The sequence below is a fragment of the Triticum aestivum genome, chromosome 1A (assembly GCF_018294505.1).
Source record: "Triticum aestivum cultivar Chinese Spring chromosome 1A, IWGSC CS RefSeq v2.1, whole genome shotgun sequence".
In the NCBI taxonomy this organism is placed as follows: Eukaryota; Viridiplantae; Streptophyta; class Magnoliopsida; order Poales; family Poaceae; genus Triticum; species Triticum aestivum.
Window position 1 is genome coordinate 329,099,177 of NC_057794.1, and position 18,404 is coordinate 329,117,580.

General features: G+C 45.6%; 3 protein-coding genes across 3 annotated transcripts in view; 2 read left to right on the top strand and 1 right to left on the bottom strand.

Annotated features, from left to right (window-relative positions):
• Positions 1 to 11,539: 11,539 nt before the first annotated feature.
• Positions 11,540 to 14,709, top strand: LOC123048845 (rab GTPase-activating protein 22). The gene is made up of 5 exons (XM_044471869.1): positions 11,540 to 11,867; positions 11,962 to 12,094; positions 12,205 to 12,254; positions 12,930 to 12,983; positions 13,167 to 14,709. Exons 1-5 carry the CDS (start codon positions 11,719 to 11,721, stop codon positions 14,437 to 14,439), a joined length of 1,659 nt encoding a protein of 552 aa, XP_044327804.1. The 5' UTR covers positions 11,540 to 11,718; the 3' UTR covers positions 14,440 to 14,709.
• Positions 14,710 to 15,055: 346 nt separating this feature from the next.
• LOC123048864 (cytochrome b5) lies at positions 15,056 to 17,109 on the bottom strand. The gene is made up of 4 exons (XM_044471892.1): positions 16,926 to 17,109; positions 16,658 to 16,772; positions 15,664 to 15,730; positions 15,056 to 15,556 (listed from the first exon to the last, which is right to left on the bottom strand). The coding sequence occupies exons 2-4, from the start codon at positions 16,742 to 16,744 to the stop codon at positions 15,306 to 15,308; spliced, it is 405 nt and encodes a 134-aa protein (XP_044327827.1). The 5' UTR covers positions 16,745 to 16,772; positions 16,926 to 17,109; the 3' UTR covers positions 15,056 to 15,305.
• Positions 17,110 to 17,225: 116 nt separating this feature from the next.
• The window catches only part of LOC123048854 (protein HLB1), a 6,179-nt gene continuing 5,000 nt past the window's right edge, over positions 17,226 to 18,404 (top strand). The window contains exons 1-2 of the mRNA XM_044471881.1: positions 17,226 to 17,686; positions 18,273 to 18,395. Coding sequence (XP_044327816.1) covers positions 17,418 to 17,686; positions 18,273 to 18,395 — 392 coding nt within the window. The 5' untranslated portion in view covers positions 17,226 to 17,417. The remainder of the gene's footprint in view (positions 17,687 to 18,272; positions 18,396 to 18,404) is intronic.

The window sequence follows — 18,404 nt, forward strand, 5'->3', positions numbered from 1 at the left end:
TCATACGCCAACTTGCTGCATCAGGCTTTGATCTGTTTGGTTTGAAGTTCTACGCCCCTTAGGTAATGCGGCTGATCAAACTTCACTCTGCTATCTCGTATCAGCCCTCATCCCGCAACCATCGTATCTTCTTGCCTAATGTGGATACCTCTGCTGAAGCCATCTATCCTGAGCCTGCTAAGCAACCTCTAAGTCTTCAGAATGCAGAACACCAGAGCTTCACTCAAAACATTGAAGGAGTTGAAGCAGTCTCTCGGGTGTATCCTTTGGCTGGCACTACACGTGCACCACGCCCTGCTTTCACTGAAGCCACTGATAGCACAACTGCTCCAAGACCCAAGAAGCGCACTCGTGTTCTCAATGACCGAGAGCTTCTTGTGGCCCTTCATCAAAAACAAGATAGGCATCATGACTGGCTGAAGCGTCAGATGAAAAGCCTCTTGGTGGATGTTAATCGCATTCGAAATCTTGCCACCAAGAATGCTTTCGTTACCCATGAAACATGTCGCCGTACATGGAAAGAGCTAACGATGATGTGTTCTGAAGCTGATCTTCAAGAGGATGGCTTCACTGAGCGATTCAAGTTTGACTCCACACCTCCTAAAAGGGCTGTGCTGCGAGGAACACCATCCCTTGAAGACTCTGAGTTTTCTTCCTCTGCTGCCACAGTGACTGCCAGAGTTATCGAGGATGAAGATGATGCTACTTCACCGCCACCTCCTTCAGCACACATCGATACTGCTCCAAGTTCGTCTGCACCGCCACACACCACTGAAGACCCTGCTACTTCACCTACTCCTCATGGGACCGAGTAGATGCTCTATGTCTTCAAACCTTTTTGGTCCTCACTGACAAAAGGGGGAGAAGCATATGAGGTTGATAGTCTTCAAGCGGGTCCATATGGGCGGGTGCTTTATATTTTGCTATATTTTGCTTCGTGCTTACAACTCTCATTTTGCTACATTTGGTTCTTTGAGTTGTAACACTTAAACTCGATGGTCGTCTGCTACTTATTTGCCAACTTGTTTGCGATGATAAATTCCGCTTGTGCGACGATAAATTCCGCACTTAGATCATTCTGCAGACGTCCATTTTTCATTATGCATGTCATTATCTTCATATACTTTCACATGCATAGTGGAATGTCATCATAAGGTGAAGTGGATCTCCACAAGTACAACCTACCATGTGCATTTGCATTCCAAAAGCAAATTACTTATATGCACATCTTCAGGGGGAGCCCTTGCAACTTATGAAGACAATTCCTTATCCTTTAAAATTTCACAGATTATATTCCCCGCTGAAAACTTCAACTAGTTTGTCATCAATCACCAAAAAGGGGGAGATTGTAAGTGCATCTAGTGCCACCCCTAGTTGGTTTTGGAGTATTGACGACAAACCTAATTGAGGGACTAATGTGTTTGTGAGAATTGCAGGATAACACAGGTAGAAGTCCCTCATTGATTCGGTTTTTCTACCAGAGATGACCCCTAAAAATGTACGAAGACATTGAAGTCAATGGTGGTATATGAAGATATTCACATTGAAGACTATGACAAGAGAAGACACCACGTGAAGCCTATGGAACTCGAAGACTTAGATCTTCCGTAGTTCTCTTTCATTTTGTGTTGAGTCATAGGAACCACCGTACTGTTAAGTGGGGTCCAAAAGAACCAGTCAGAATGACTGAAGTGATGCCTAATTAAAAACCTATGTCTTCAAGTGAAGACTATGAGAACAAATCTTGTCCAGAGTCGGACAAGTCAGCTTTGCTTGTAGCCCAAGTAAAGTTGCCATGTGGGTTTGAAATCTGACCATTGGAACACGTGTCAGTTCCTTAGTGACCCAGGGTCATTTCGGACAAATCAGGTCGGGTTGCCAAGTGACTATAAATAGTCCACCCCCTACAACCATAAACGGTGGGCTGCTCAGATTCAGTGCACGGCTTTTGTCATTTGAGAGCAACCCACCTTGAAGCCTTTGAGAGAGAATACCTTGCGAGGATAAAGCCCTAACCACCCAGAGCCAGAGAGAATTGGGCATCACTTAAGTCTTCTTGTCTGAGTGATCTGAAGACTTATTACACTTGAGGACTGTGCATCCTCCAGCCGGTTAGGCGTCGCGTTCTGAGCATCCAAGAGACATTGTGGATTGCCGGTGAACGAAGTCTGTGAAGGTTTGGGAGTCTACCTTGAAGACTTACCAGAGTGATTGGGCGAGGTCTGTGTGACCTTAGCTCAAGGAGAATACGGTGAGGACTGGGTGTCCTGAGCTGCGTGTTCAGGACTGGGTGTCCGGGACTGTGTGTCCTAAGGTTTAAATACCTAGCCGCTACAACCAGACGTACAGTTGTCATAGCAACTGGAACTAGTCCAACAAATCATTGTCTTCAACGAGTCACTGGTTTCATCTTCACTTCCCTTTACTTACTGTTATTCGTTGTGAAGACATTGCATGTTTGCTCTATCTTTTGTCTTCACAACATGAATGTATGATCTGTTTGGCTTCATAATATCTTCCTACCTGATCCTCATTACACTGCAGCTGTTTGTCACTGTGCTTTCACTCTATTGAATACTTGACCATGGCTTGCCTAGTGTAGTCTACCTTCCGCTGCATAGTAATAGGCATATCTCTACTGTTTGTCTTCATAACTTCCACGTTTTGAAGACTTTCATAAAAATCGCCTATTCACCCCCCCTCTAGTCGATATAATGCACTTTCACCTTCTCACCCGTAGCGATGCTTAAGTCCGTCTGAATCATGTTAGCTATTGCCGCATTTTATGATTATGAAATTTGGCAAATGGATGTAAAAACTGCATTCCTGAATGGATTTCTGGAAGAAGAGTTGTATATGATGCAACCTGAAGGTTTTATCGATCCAAAAGGTGCTAACAAAGTGTGCAAGCTCCAGCGATCCATTTATGGACTGGTGCAAGCCTCTCGGAGTTGGAATAAACGTTTTGGTAGTGTGATCAAAGCATATGGTTTTATACAGACTTTTGGAGAAGCCTGTATTTACAAGAAAGTGAGTGGGAGCTCTGTAGCATTTCTAATATTATATGTGGATGACATATTTTTGATTGGAAATGATATAGAATTTCTGGATAGCATAAAAGGATACTTGAATAAAAGTTTTTCAATGAAATACCTCGGTGAAGCTGCTTACATATTGGGCATCAAGATCTATAGAGATAGATCAAGACGCTTAATTGGACTTTCACAAAGCACATACCTTGACAAAGTTTTGAAGAAGTTCAAAATGGATCAAGCAAAGAAAGGGTTCTTGCCTGTATTACAAGGTGTGAAGTTGAGTAAGACTCAATGCCCGACCACTGCAGAAGATAGAGAGAAAATGGAAGATGTTCCCTATGCTTCAGCCATAGGCTCTATCATGTATGCAATGTTGTGTACCAGACCTGATGTGTGCCTTGCTATTAGTTTAGCAGGGAGGTACCAAAGTAATCCAGGAGTGGATCACTGGACAGCGGTCAAGAACATCCTGGAGTACCTGAAAAGGACTAAGGATATGTTTCTCGTTTATGGAGGTGACAAAGAGCTCATCGTAAATGGTTAAGTTGATGCAAGCTTTGACACTGATCCGGACGATTCTAAAATGCAAACCAGATACGTGTTTATATTAAATGGTGGAGCTGTCAGTTGGAGCAGTTCTAAACAGAGCGTCGTGGCAGGATCTACATGTGAAGCGGAGTACATTGCTCCTTCAGAAGCAGCAAATGAAGGATTCTGGATGAAGGAGTTCATATCCGATCTAGGTGTCATACCTAGTGCATCGGGTCCAATGAAAATCTTTTGTGACAATACTGGTACAATTGCCTTGGCAAAGGAATCCAGATTTCACAAGAGAACCAAGCACATCAAGAGACGCTTCAACTCCATCCGGGATCAAGTCCAGGTGGGAGACATAGACAGTTGCAAGATACATACGGATCTGAATGTTGCAGACCCATTGACTAAGCCTCTTCCACGAGCAAAACATGATCAGCACCAAGGCTCCATGGGTGTCAGAATCATTACTGTGTAATCTACATTATTGACTCTAGTGCAAGTGGGAGACTGAAGGAAATATGCCCTAGAGGTAATAATAAAGTTATTATTTATTTCCTTATATCATGATAAATGTTTATTATTCATGCTAGAATTGTATTAACCGGAAACATAATACATGTGTGAATACATAGGCAAACAGAGTGTCACTAGTATGCCTCTACTTGACTAGCTCATTGATCAAAGATGGTTATGTTTCCTAGCCATGGACATGAGTTGTCATTTGATTAACGGGATCACATCATTAGGAGAATGATGTGATTGACTTGACCCATTCCATTAGCTTAGCACTTGATCGTTTAGTATGTTGCTATTGCTTTCTTCATGACTTATACATGTTTCTATGACTATGAGATTATGCAAATCCCGTTTATCAGAGGAACACTTTGTGTGCTACCAAACATCACAACATAACTGGGTGATTATAAAGGTGCTCTATAGGTTTCTCCGAAGGTACTTGTTGAGTTGGCGTATTTCGAGATTAGGATTTGTCACTCCAATTGTCGGAGAGGTATCTCTGGGCCCTCTCGGTAATGCACATCACTATAAGCCTTGCAAGCATTGTAACTAATAAGTTAGTTGCGGGATGATGCATTACAAAATGAGTAAAGAGACTTGCCGGTAACGAGATTGAACTAGGTATTGAGATACCGACGATCGAATCTCGGGCAAGTAACATACCGATGACAAAGGGAACAATGTATGATGTTATGCAGTTTGACCGATAAAGATCTTCGTAGAATATGTGGGAGCCAATATGAACATCCAGGTTCCGCTATTGGTTATTGACCGGAGACGTGTCTCGGTCATGTCTACATAGTTCTCGAACCCGTAGGGTCCGCACGCTTAAAGTTCGGTGACGATCGGTATTATGAGTTTTTGTGTTTTGATGTACCGAAGGTAGTTCGGAGTCCTAGATATGATCACGGACATGACGAGGAGTCTCGAAATGGTCGAGATGTAAAGATCGATATATAGGACGACTATATTCGGACACCAAAAGTGTTCCGGGTGATTTTGGAGGGAACCGGAGTGCCGGAGGGTTACAGGAACCCCCCGGGAGAAGTAATGGGCCTTATGGGCCTTAGTGGAGAGAGAGAGGGCTGGCCTAGGGCAGGTCGCGCGCCCCTCTCCCTCTGGTCTGAATTGGACTAGGAGAGGGGGGGCGGCACCCCCCTTTCCTTCTCCCTCTCCCCCGTCCTTTCCCCCTCCTAGTAGGAGTAGGAAAGAGGGGAGTCCTACTCCTACTAGGAGGAGGACTCCTCCTCCTCCTGGCGCGCCATAGAGGGACGGCCGGCCTCCCCCCTGCTCCTTTATATACGGGGGCAGGGGGCACCTCTAGACACACAAGTTGATCAGTTGATCTATTCCAGCCGTGTGCGGTGCCCCCCTCCACCATATTCCACCTCGGTTATATCGTAGCGGTGCTTAGGCGAAGCCCTGCGTCGGTAGCATCATCATCACCGCCACCACGCCATCGTGCTGACGAAACTCCCCTGTGAAGCTTTGCTGGATCGGAGCTCGCAGGACGTCATCGAGTTGAACGTGTGCAGAACTCGGAGGTGTCGTGCGTTTGGTACTTGGATCGGTCGGATCGTGAAGACGTACGACTACATCAACCGCGTTGTGCTAACGCTTCTGCATTCGGTCTATGAGGGTACGTGGACACACTCTCCCCTCTCGTTGCTATGCATCACCATGATCCTGTGTGTGCATAGTAAATTTTTTGAATTTTCTACGTTCCCCAACACTGAGTACTACAATCACTTGAATCAAGTGGGAGTTAATCTTCCAGATAAGATAGTGATTGACAGAGTTCTCTAGTCACTATCACCAAGTTACTAGAACTTCGTGATGAACTATAATATGCAAGGGATAACGGAAACGATTCCCAAGCTCTTCGTGATGCCGAAATCGACGAAGGTAGAAATCAAGAAAAGCATCAAGTGTTGATGGTTGACAAGACCACTAGTTTCAAGAAAAAAGGCAAAGGGAAGAAGGGGAACTTCAAGAAGAACGGCAAGCAAGTTGCTGCTTAAGTGAAGAAGCCCAAGTCTGGACCTAAGCCTGAGACTAAGTGCTTCTACTACAAAGGGACCAGTCACTGCAAGCAGAATTGCCCCAAGTATTTGGCGGATAAGAAGGATGGCAAAGTGAACAAAGGTATATTTGATATTGATGTGTACTTTACTAGTGTTTATAGCAACCCCTTAGTATTTAATACTAGTTTAGTTGCTAAGATTAGTAACTCGAAACGGGAGTTGCAGAATGAACAGAGACTAGTTAAGGGTGAAGTGATGATGTGTGTTGGAAGTGGTTCCAAGATTTATATGATCATCATCGCACACTCCCTATACTTTCGGGATTAGCGTTGAACCTAAATAAATGTTATTTGGTGTTTGCGTTAAGCATGAATATGATTTGATCATGTTTATTGCAATACAGTTATTCATTTAAAGTCAGAGAATAATTGTTGTTCTGTTTACATGAATAAAACCTTCAATGGTCATACACCCAAGGTGAATGGTTTATTGAATCTTGATCGTAGTGATACACATATTCATAATATTGAAGCCAAAAGATGCAAAGTTAATAATGATAGTGCAACTTATTTGTGGCACTACCGTTTAGGTCATATTGGTGTAAAGCGCATGAAGAAAAATCCATGCTGATGGGCTTTTGGAATCACTTGATTATGAATTAGTTGATGCTTGCGAACCATGCCTCATGGGCAAGATGACTAAAACTCCGTTCTTCGGAACAATGGAGCGAGCAACAAACTTGTTGGAAATAATACATACTGATGTATGCAGTCCGATGAGTGTTGAGGCTCGCGGCAGGTATCGTTATTTTTCGACCTTCACAGATGATTTGAGCAGATATGGGTATATCTTCTTGATGAAACATAAATCTGAAACATTTGAAAAGTTCAAAGAATTTCAGAGTGAAGTGGAAAATCATGGTAACAAGAAAATCAAGTTTCTACGATCTGATCGTGGAGGTGAATATTTGAGTTACGAGTTTGGTCTTCATTTGAAACAATGCGAAATAGTTTCGCGGCTCATGCCACCCGGAATACCACAGCGTAATGGTGTGTCCGAACGTCGTAATTGTATTTTACTAGATATGGTGTGATCTATGATGTCTCTTACTGATTTACCACTATCATTTTGGGGTTATGCATTAGAGACAGCTGCATTCACGTTAATAGGGCACCATCTAAATCCGTTGAGATGACGCCATATGAACTGTGGTTTGGCAAGAAACCAAAGTTGTCGTTTCTTAAAGTTTGGGGTTGCGATGCTTATGTGAAAAAGTTTCATCCTGATAAGCTCAAACCCAAATCGGAGAAATGCGTCTTCATAGGATACGCAAAAAGAAAATGTTGGGTACACCTTCTATCACAAGATCCGAAAGGTAAGATCTTTGTTGCTAAGAGTGGATCCTTTCTAGAGAAGAAGTTTCTCTCAAAAGAAGTGAGTGTGAGGAATGTAGAACTTGATGAGGTAATTGTACCTTCTCCCTAACTGGAAAGTAGTTCATCACAGAAATCAGTTCTAGTGATCTCTACACCAATTAGTGAGGAAGCTAATGATGATGATCATGAAACTTCAGATCAAGTTACTACCAAACCTCATAGGTCAACCAGAGTAAGATCTGCACCAGAGTGGTATGGCAATCTTGTTCTGGAAGTCATGTTACTTGACCATGACGAACCTACGAACTACGAGGAAGCGATGATGAGCCCAGATTCCGCAAAATGGCTTTAGGCCATGAAATCTGAGATGGGATCCATGTATGAGAACAAAGTATGGACTTTGATTGACTTGCTCGATGATCGGTTAGTCATTGAGAATAAATGGATCTTCAAGAGGAAGACGGACGCTGATAGTAGTGTTATTATCTACAAAGCTTGAATTGTCGCAAAATGTTTTTGACAAGTTCAAGGTGTTGACTACGATGAGATTTTCTCACTCGTATCGATGCTTAAAAGTCTGTCCGAATCATGTTAGCAGTTGCCACATTTTATGAAATCTGGCAAATGGATGACAAAACTGCATTCCTTAATGGATTTCTTAAAGAAGAGTTGTATATGATGCAACCAGAAGGTTTTGTCGACCCTAAGGTACTAACAAAGTGAGCAAGCTCCAGCGATCCATCTATGGACTGGTGCAAGCATCTCAGAGTTGGAATATATGCTTTGATAAAGTGATCAAAGCATATGGTTTTATACAGACTTGCGGTAAAGCCTGTATTTACCAAAAAGTGAGTGGGAGCACTACAACATTTCTGATAAGTATATGTGAATGACATATTGTTGATCGAAAATAATGTAGAATTTTCTGGAAAGCATAAAGGAGTGTTTGAAAGGATTTTTTCAAAGAAAGACCTCGGTGAAGCTACTTACATATTGAGCATCAAGATCTATAGAGATAGATCAAGACGCTTGATATATTTTCAATGAGTACATACCTTGACAAGATTTTGAAGTAGTTCAAAATGAAATAGTCAAAGAAGGAGTTCTTGCCTGTGTTGCAAGGTGTGAAGTTGAGTAAAGACTCAAAACCTGACTACAGCAGAAAATAGAAAGAGAATGAAAAGTCATTCCCTATGCCTCAGTCATAGGTTCAATAAAGTATGCTATGTTGTATACCAGACCTATTGTGTGCCTCACCATAAGTTTGGCAAGAGGGTACAATAGTGATCCAGGAATGGATCACTGGACAACAGTCAAAAATATCCTTAGTGGAATAAGGAAATGTTTCACGGTTATGGAGGTGACAAAGAGTTCGTCGTAAAGAGTTACGTCGATGCAAGCTTTGACACCGATCTGGATGACTCTAAGTCTCGATCTATATACATATTGAGAGTGGGAGGAATTAGCTAGAGTAGCTTCATGCAAAGCATTGTAAACACAGAAAATTTGCAAAAATACATACGGCTTTGAATGTGGCAGACCCGTTGAATCAATTTCTCTCACAAACAAAACATGATCACTCTTTGGGTGTTAATCACATAGCGATGTGAACTAGATTATTGACTCTAGTAAACCCTTTGGGTGTTGGTCACATGAAGATGTGAACTAATCACATAAAGATGTGAACTATTGCTGTTAAATCACATGACGATGTGAACTAGATTATTAACTCTAGTGCAAGTGGGAGACTGGAGGAAATATCCCCTAGAGGCAATAAGAAAGTTATTATTTATTTCCTTATATCATGATAAAAGTTTATTATTCATGCTAGAATTGTATTAACCGGAAACTTAGTACATGTGTGAATACATAGACAAACTAAGTGTCACTAGTATGCCTCTACTTGACTAGCTCGTTAATCAAAGATGGTTAAGTTTCCTAGCCATGGACAAGATTTGTCGTTTGATGAATGGGATCACATCATTAGAGAATGATGTGATTGACTTGACCCATCCGTTAGCTTAGCACAATGATCGTTTAGTTTGTTGCTACTGCTTTCTTCATGACTTATACATGTTCCTTTGAGTATGAGATTATGCAACTCCCGAATACCGGAGGAACAATTTGTGTGCTACCAAATGTCACAACGTAACTGGGTGATTATAAAGGTGCTCTACAGGTGTCTCCGATGGTACTTGTTGAGTTGGCATAGATCGAGACTAGGATTTGTCACTCCGATTGTCGGAGAGGTATCTCTGGGCCCTCTCGGTAATGCACATCACTATAAGCCTTACAAGCAATGCAACTAATGAGTTAGGTGTGGGATGATGCATTATAGAACGAGTAAAGAGACTTGTCGGTAACGAGATTGAGCTAGGTATTGAGATACCGATGATCGAATCTCGGGCAAGTAACATACCGATGACAAAGGGAACAACGTATATTGTCATGCGGTTTGACCGATAAAGATCTTCGTAGAATATGTAGGAACCAATATGAGCATCCAGGTTCCGCTATTGGTTATTGACCGGAGACGTGTCTCAATCATGTCTACATAGTTCTCGAACCCGTAGGGTCTGCACGCCTAAAGTTCTGTGACGATCAGTATTATGAGTTTTTGTGTGTTTTGATGTACCGAAGGTAGTTCGGAGTCCCGGATATGATCACGAATATGACGAGGAGTCTCGAAATGGTCAAGACGTAAAGATCAATATATTGGATGACTATGTTCGGACATCGGAAGGGTTCCGGGAGGTTTCAGACATATACAGGAGTACCGGGGGTTATCGGAACCCCCCGGGAAGCTATTGGGCCTTATGGGCCTTAGTGGAGAAGAGAGAGGGCAACAGGAGGTGACACGCGGCCCCCCTTGCCCCAATCCGATTTGGACAAGGGGAAGGGGCGCCCCCCACTCTCCCCTCTCGTTGCTATGCATCACCATGAATTTGCGTGTGCGTAGGAAATTTTTTGAGTTTACTACGTTCCCCAACAGCCGTCTCGTAGCAGCCCCCATGGCCACCAGCGCCTCCCCTTGCAGCACCAACTCGAGGGCCTCCCCGGCGATGCGGCACCACCGACGGAACCATGCAGCATCCGCGGGTGCGGGGGGATCACGTGTGATGTTGTCTCTCCACGGCGGCGATGAGTAGCTTGACTGGGAGACGAGATGCTCGTAGAAGCACCGGGGGAAAGAAAGATGCTCGCAGCATCAGGTGGCCGTCCTCAACGACGGCGACCGGTGGTCGCCCTCCGCTCACGAGAGAGGGAGATGAGGAGGAGGAGGAGGTCGCTCGGGGGAGAGAAGAGAGCTCGCGTGTGGCCAGGAACTTGTGCAGGGGGCGAGGGGATAAGGATGCGACACGGGATGCGAGCCGCTCGATCTAGTCACATCAGATGACGCGTGATGGACCGGTCGAGCGTTCGGCCGGTATGTCGTACGCAAACGTTTCCCAAAAAAGAACCAGGAAATCCATTTTTAGGGGTTTTTTCAAAGTTGTTTCATTCGATCGGGAGCAGTGCTTCACACACGACAGTTACGAAACACAGATGACATGTCATGTCCCACCATCCAAGCGCAAGGCTAAACAACCACTGCCGGTTGGATTAGGCCTCTCCCAGTGCTCCACCTTGTATAGATGCTAAGCCTGCCATGTAGGCAAAAAAAAACTAATGTGGCAAGATAATTAAAAAGAAAGAGATGAGTGTGGTGACCCAGGAAGAAACAATGACAAGCACGATAACCTAGGCAAAACACTCAAATGGAAAAAAGTCCACCAATGCATAAAAAACTTTAGTTACAAAATCATTAAATGAAAGTTAAAAACCTATACTTGGGGTTTTAGTTGTTAAAGTTTTTAATGTGCGAATGTATTGGAAGTAGCCTTAGCCATCGTTTCAGCATGGCCAAAGTGTGTGAAGCACTTTCGTTCGATCGGTAGGAACCAAACGTCCAAACGACGTGTACACCGACCGAACCCGGCTCGTGGGGCCCACGAACACGGCCCGATCGATCGGTGACGCACGCACGCACCACTTTCGTCGAAATCGTGAGACTGGACAGCGAGAATTGCAGAGAGAGGAAGAAAATAAAGGAAGAGCAAAAAGGAGAAACCCGGAGGCCGGAATCCCAATCGATCGAAGGAAGCAGAGCTGGGGGATCGCGGCGCCGGCGGCCGGCGGGGGGAGAACCGGAGGGGAGCCGTGGAGCGATCAGGGGGGCATCTGCGCCCGATGTGGGCGTGGGGCCTCGCCGAGCGCGCCATCGCCGGCCTCCTCGGCCCCGCCGGCGCGAATGGCGGTCGCTGGAACACCGCCGTCGCCGTCGGGGTCACGGCCGCGGCCGGCATCGCGCTAGTCGCCATCGTCGTCTCCTCCCGCAGGTTCGCCACCACCAGACCCAAACCCTCACCCCCTTCTGCTAAAGGCGGTCCTGTGCTTCGTCCCCTTAGTTGCATACGCGCGCTCTGGATGCAGGGGCGGGATCAAATCGCCGTGGCGGCGGCGGAGGAAGCGCGCGCTTGGGCCCAAGGAATGGCGCAGCTTGTTCACGCCGGAGGGGAAGTTTTACGACGGCGGCGTCAAGCTACTGAAGAGAGTTCGGAACGGAGTAAGATATAGTGAAGCTTAGTTTGTTTGTTACAGTATTTCCTTGCTATCTTGTGAGTTCCTGATGTAGCTTAGGAAGCCATCATATTGAGCTGTCTGCTTTCGTGACAGGGGGTTGAGCCGAGCATCAGAGCAGAGGTCTGGCCGTTCCTTCTGGGAGTGTAAGTACTCTAGACATTGTGATCCGAGGACAGATGTAGCTATGCTTGCAGATGTATAGTTAGATCCACGAGATACTTGCACATCAGGAACTCATGCTAACATCGTTTTGTATTTTTAGCAACGGATTCAGTTGATGTTCCTTTTTTGACATGATTCATCTTTTCTGCATGTGAGTGAGGCTTTATACTTCATAATTAATTGCTTCAGTTTTGGGACTTGAACAGAACCATAGATAGGGCCAACTTAAGAGAGGCATACTCACTTTTGTACTTTTGTTAGTATGTAAATGTGGAAATTAGTGTTTTCCACAGGATTTTCCCAGGCCACCTTTCCCCCGCTCCTGTCCATTTGTAGTATCAAAACTATTGCGTGCAGTTTTAGATTGATTCTAAACTAAGTAGATGAAGGAAAACTTATGAATACACCAAATTTGCACATAGTTCAGCCCTTCTCTGGTAGGCACAGCATGACTCGATATCTTATCACAGTAAGAGATACCCCCTCCGTCCCATAATATAAGAGCGTTTTTTACACTACACTAGTGTAAAAAACGCTCTTATATCATGGGACTGAGGGAGTACATCGTGGAAATTTTATGTACTTAGTCACATGTGTTTTTTTTTGGTAGTCAGAGTGTTTGCCTCGAGTAATTGGAATTTTCGACTCTCGTGCAGTTATAGCCTGAATAGTTCAGAAGCTGAAAGGGAAGCAATTAAGGCCCATAACAGGTACACCATTTTTTCAACCATCTATGTTTCATGACTCCAGTCCATGTTTGTCCACAGTCTCACTATATTTCTTTACCACTACAGAAACACATTGCCCCTTAATTAAGGAACACTTAAGTGTTTGCAAATGTTATTTTCATGGGGTCTAGTGTAAAACATGACAGTATTGGATGATTTATGTAGGAAGGGATATATGCTCTTGAGGAAACATTGCCTGCGAAAAAACAATGAAGAAAGCAAGCGATCAATCAACCGCAAAGAGAGCATTAGTTCTGGCAAAGTCAAAGAATCTGTTACTTCTGTTGGATCCGAAGAACCTGAAAAAGTAAGCGTGGATGATCATATCACGAGTGAGGAAGAAAATCCTTGTGTCATTTCAGAGCAAGAAATGCAGGATAAGACAGGTAAAGCAATTCCAGAGAATCAGGCGGATGAAAGCCTCTGTTCATCTAGTTCACGCGATGAGGATGAGAGTCAGAAAAGTGATGTGACCCATGTGGAAGCGTCTCGTGATGATGTCGCCTCTGTGGACCAGTCTTCAGTTGAGGATGAAGAAGAAAGTATGCCCCTGCCCAAATATTCAAACGCAGGAGGAAATATAGAAGCTGAAACTAAGTTATCTAAGGATGCCCGTCCTGTGAAGTCTGCACGGACAGTTGAGGATTTTGAGACATGGCAACGGATAATTCGTTTGGATGCAGTTCGTGCTAATAATGAATGGGTTTCCTACTCTCCATCGCAAGCTGCGGTTACCAGGGAGAAGGCAATTGACTCTGCTTCAGCTGTTTGTCTCAAAGACTATGACCACTTGGAAGCACATAGGATCCATCATGCGTCACGCCTTGTTGCAATACTTGAGGCGTACGCAACCTATGACCCAGAAATCGGTTATTGCCAGGGCATGAGTGACCTCCTTGCACCTCTCATTGCTGTGCTGGAGGAAGACGATGAAGCCTTCTGGTGCTTTGCCGGTTTCATGAGGAAAGCCCGCCACAACTTCAGACTCGACGAAGTGGGTATTCGCAGGCAACTCAACATGGTCTCCAAGATAATAAAAACCAAGGACTTCCATCTTTACAGGCACTTGGAGATGCTTGAAGCGGCAGACTGCTTCTTCGTCTATAGAATGGTGGTTGTGATGTTCCGGAGGGAGCTCACCTTCGAGCAGACCCTCAGCCTGTGGGAGGTGATGTGGGCCGACCAGGCAGCGAGGCGTGCTGGGATCGCACGATCGTCCTGGGGAAAACTTCGGCTTGGAGCCCCTCCAACTGATGACCTGCTGCTGTATGCGATTGCAGCCAGTGTACTGGAGAAGAGGAAATTGATAATAGAGAGCTATAGCAGCATGGATGAGATCATTAGGGACTGTAACAGCATGGCGGGGCAGCTGGACATTTGGAAGCTCCTGGACGACGCCCATGATTTAGTGGTGACCGTACAAGACAGGATCGAGTAGCTGGGATCTGCCCATGCTTATATTTGTATGATTGGTCCTGGCAGTTATCACGTTATCATATGTCTGTTATATACAATATCTTGTATGAGGTTATGGATAGAAACATTTTTGGTCTTGTTTTTTGGTGTGCCCTCTCTCTGCATGTGACTGTTCTTTGCACAGAGCAGATTTGTGGATCTTGTCATCTGTTGCTACTTCTTGGACTGTGGATGCTGGATACAATTTGGTCTTGCAGTGTATTTGTAACTAGAAAAAAGCCTTGTGCCTCAAGGGTGGTGTGGAGGGAAATATATCTCAATGTCCTGAAAGACGTTTAGTTCAGTTACTGCAGAGGGTGTATTCAGGAAGGGATTCTGCCTTCATAAAATAAACATGGAATTTCCGATAATCGAATTGATCAACTGGCCCAGGCTGTCACTTGCATGCTTTATAAGTGCTGCTCAACTCTTTTAGGCGTGTATAACTGCAAGAATATGCTCAATATATAGTGAAACGGACAGACAAATTATGTGGGAACATCACTGCAATGTATGATGTCCATATTTATTCTGAAATTGACATTGTTTAATAGCATAGCAATATTCCCACCATCCTCAATTGTAGACACTCCATCAGCTAAAAAAATATGTAGAGACTCCACCATATGTTGAGAATGTAAACATAATTCGAGTAATCTGGGCATACATATGGATGTTTCAAATTGAGAGTGCCTTGTATGATCAATGAGACAACACACTGCCACCCAACGAGTACCATCATTATGTTGTTCTAACTCAAACCAGCCAACCAATACCATTATTATGTTGTTCTAACTCAAACCATATTACTTGAAAGCTATTTCTCCGAAGCAACTCGCCAACAACAGCCTACTCAGATTTGCTGTAGTGCCGGATACCAAATGCAAGCCCCAAGATTAAAATGGGAACAAGAAACTGCAGGATCTTGATGAGGAGGTCGCTATCCTTGGCCTGGACATGGGACCCTTGCTGAGGAGGTACAAATGTACGCTTTGCTGGGATGGTTGAAGCATCAATTTCCCCGATGTGGTACTTCTCCATCATCTCCCTTGCGGAATCACTGTGTCCGATATCTTCGAAATCGCTGGTTGCATCTTTCCCTGGTTATATTGGAGTAGTGATCAGGTTTGAATATTAAAATCGAAACTGCGCAAGACTTTTGAACTTAGTCTCATCCACAATTATAAATACAACGAAAATGACTCACCGGTTACTGCCAGCAGTACCTCATCTCCACCAGGATGCTCATCCATGAAAGGGGTAACATCATACACCTGAAATGTTACACAACATGAGCTGATATAGTCAGGCATATTTTGCATCACACATAACAGGAATTTCGTCAGGTAAATTTCTCAATTCCTGCTGGGTATTTCTTTTACTCCAACGAAATATAACCCACTGGGTGCAGAGAAAACTCTAGACCGTATGGCCATACATGCCACACTGGAACATTCAAGGTCACACAATTGAAATGGGTACCAACAAACATATCGGCCACACATACTGCAGAGACACCATTTTGGTGGGGCTACCCAGCATCAACCACGTGCATGTGAATCAATCGCCCTGATACATCTTAATTGACCCATTTCCTTCCACCATGACTAGTTAATATGCACATTGCAGAAGAGGAAGCAGCTTTTCTTCACTGTCTCCCCATACTTGTACTTGATCCTATGAAAGAGCTGTCCAGTTGATAAGATTTTGCTGGAATACCTTTCCCTCAGCACCTCGTCAAGAATGAAATCCTGATATGCGACACGCAAGGCGGATCTTGTACGAGTCGACCGATCTATGTACAATATTGCAGAAGGTGCATGTAACAGCATGGAGTGCACCAAAGGCTAGAAGGCTGTAACTGGTCTGGAATTGGAACGCAGGCTTAAAACAAATCACTTGCTATTTGTCCTCATAGGACTATGTGTTTGGTCAGAGAACATCTCTGTTGACGAACAGATCTGATTGGGCGGAATTGACTTGAGCAAGCTCAACAAGAATACTCAAATTCCACGAGCCCAGCGCCCCAGCAGACTCAGTTTTTCCTCGAGAAGAAGCCTAGCATCTAGAAGTGTTATCTAGCGCAACAGGCTTTGCAGGCGAAGCCTGCGCCGGAACAAGAGGACTAGCCACAGAACTCGCAGGATTAGTAGATGCTAGGGTAGGAAAACGAAGGAGTGGTAGCGAGCAGGGAAGCATACCTTGCCGGCGATGACGAGCCAGCAGTCCTTGGCGACGTTGTGCTTGGCGACCTCCTCGAAGCCGAACATCTTCTTCTCGCCGGCCATGGCTCGCAACACACGCGCCCACGCTGCCCTGAGGAGGAGAGGCCACGAATTCCACGCCACCAAATAAAAACAATCCCAAAAAAAATCAGTCCTCTTCGGTGTACGCCTAGATCCACGACACGTCGTCGGGAGAAAAGCGGTTGAGGCGCTGTTGGTTGGCCGTCGGGTCGCTCTCACTCACCTGGGAGCGGCCGCGAGGCGAGAAGTCGCCGGTGAGGGGGACGGGCGGGCCGACGGAGTGGCGCACGCACCGAGAGAGGAGGAGGAAATGGATCACGCGCTTTGGACAGCCCCCCGCTCCGCGTGCGTGCGTGCGTGCGCGGTGGCGCCGGAGTCTGCTGTATTTGAGCCCGGCGCGTCCGGCCCCTCCCGCACCCCGTCGCGGCCTTCTTTCCCAAAATGCCCCTCGCGCGGCGGCCCTGGGCCGTTTCCTCCCTTGGGCCTCAACCCTCGGCCGTCGGCCCGTCAGCAGCATTTCGGCACGTCAGCTTGCTGAGTCGCGCCCGCCCGCCTCGGCCTCGGCCTCGGCGATCGCTACCCTTTCCGTTTGCCCGGTCGTACGCGACCGTGTGGCGCGAGGCGAGACACGAGAGGAGAGTGCGCAGTGAGACCGCCAACGCTCGCGCCGCGCCTCCGCCCCAGATCGTGGACCCGACGCCGATCGGCTCGTGCCATGGAGGAGCCCACGCGGCCCGTACCCGCGGACGACAGGGCGGCGGTGGAGGTGGAGGACGAGGTGGGGGAGGAAGAGGAGGAGCCGCCACGATCGGCCACGGCCAAGCAGGAGGAGGCCAAGGCGGCGCTGGGCGCCGAGGGGTCCCAGCCGTTCACCACGCGGCAGCTCGTCGGTGAGATCAAGGAGGACGGCGAGGCGGACGGGGGCGGAGGCGTTGGGGAGGGGGACGGGGTCGGATCCGCCGATGCTGAGGGTTCTTCGTCCAGGTTCGTGCAGACGCGCGTCCTTGTGCCATGATGTCACTCCATTCAGTACTGCATATCGCCGGGACTTGGTTAGGCTGTTTGCCTTGGGTCGTCCTAGTACCGAGCCATTTGGATAATGGAATCCAAATATGTTGTTTGATCGCTTCACGTTGGGGCCCATGCCATCTAGTATGTGAATTGTGCATTCGAGTCGTTGCTCTGTTTTGGTTGTTAGCTGCTGAAATAGTACTACATATTACTGATCAGCTATTCTAGTGTCATTTCGTGTTTCCTATCAGGGTAGCGGCAATTGGCATGCAATTTTACTGCAATTCTGCAACATCATAGGTGTTGATATTGTGTTGTCCCGTCTAAAAAATGAACGACACAAGTATATTCCATTTTCCATATGTATTGGCAGAGAAGTGTTTCATCAGACTCTGAAGAAGCTGTTTTGCATCATGTGGCCAAATTGCAACTGTTCTGTTAGTCGATTATACCGTTACAAATGAACTGTTTACTGTTTTTTTTCTTTTTACCAACGAAAATTCTGCAAGAATGCTCTTAGTGATAACTGTTCTATTAATTTTTTTCCAATCCTTTCCAGCCGAGAGAGCATGCAGCAGTTTTCATCCCATCATGATGTAGCCATGGAATTAATAAATAGTGTCACTGGAGTGGATGAGGAAGGTCGTTCTCGCCAAAGGATTCTTGCTTTTGCTGGAAAAAGGTTTGCTTA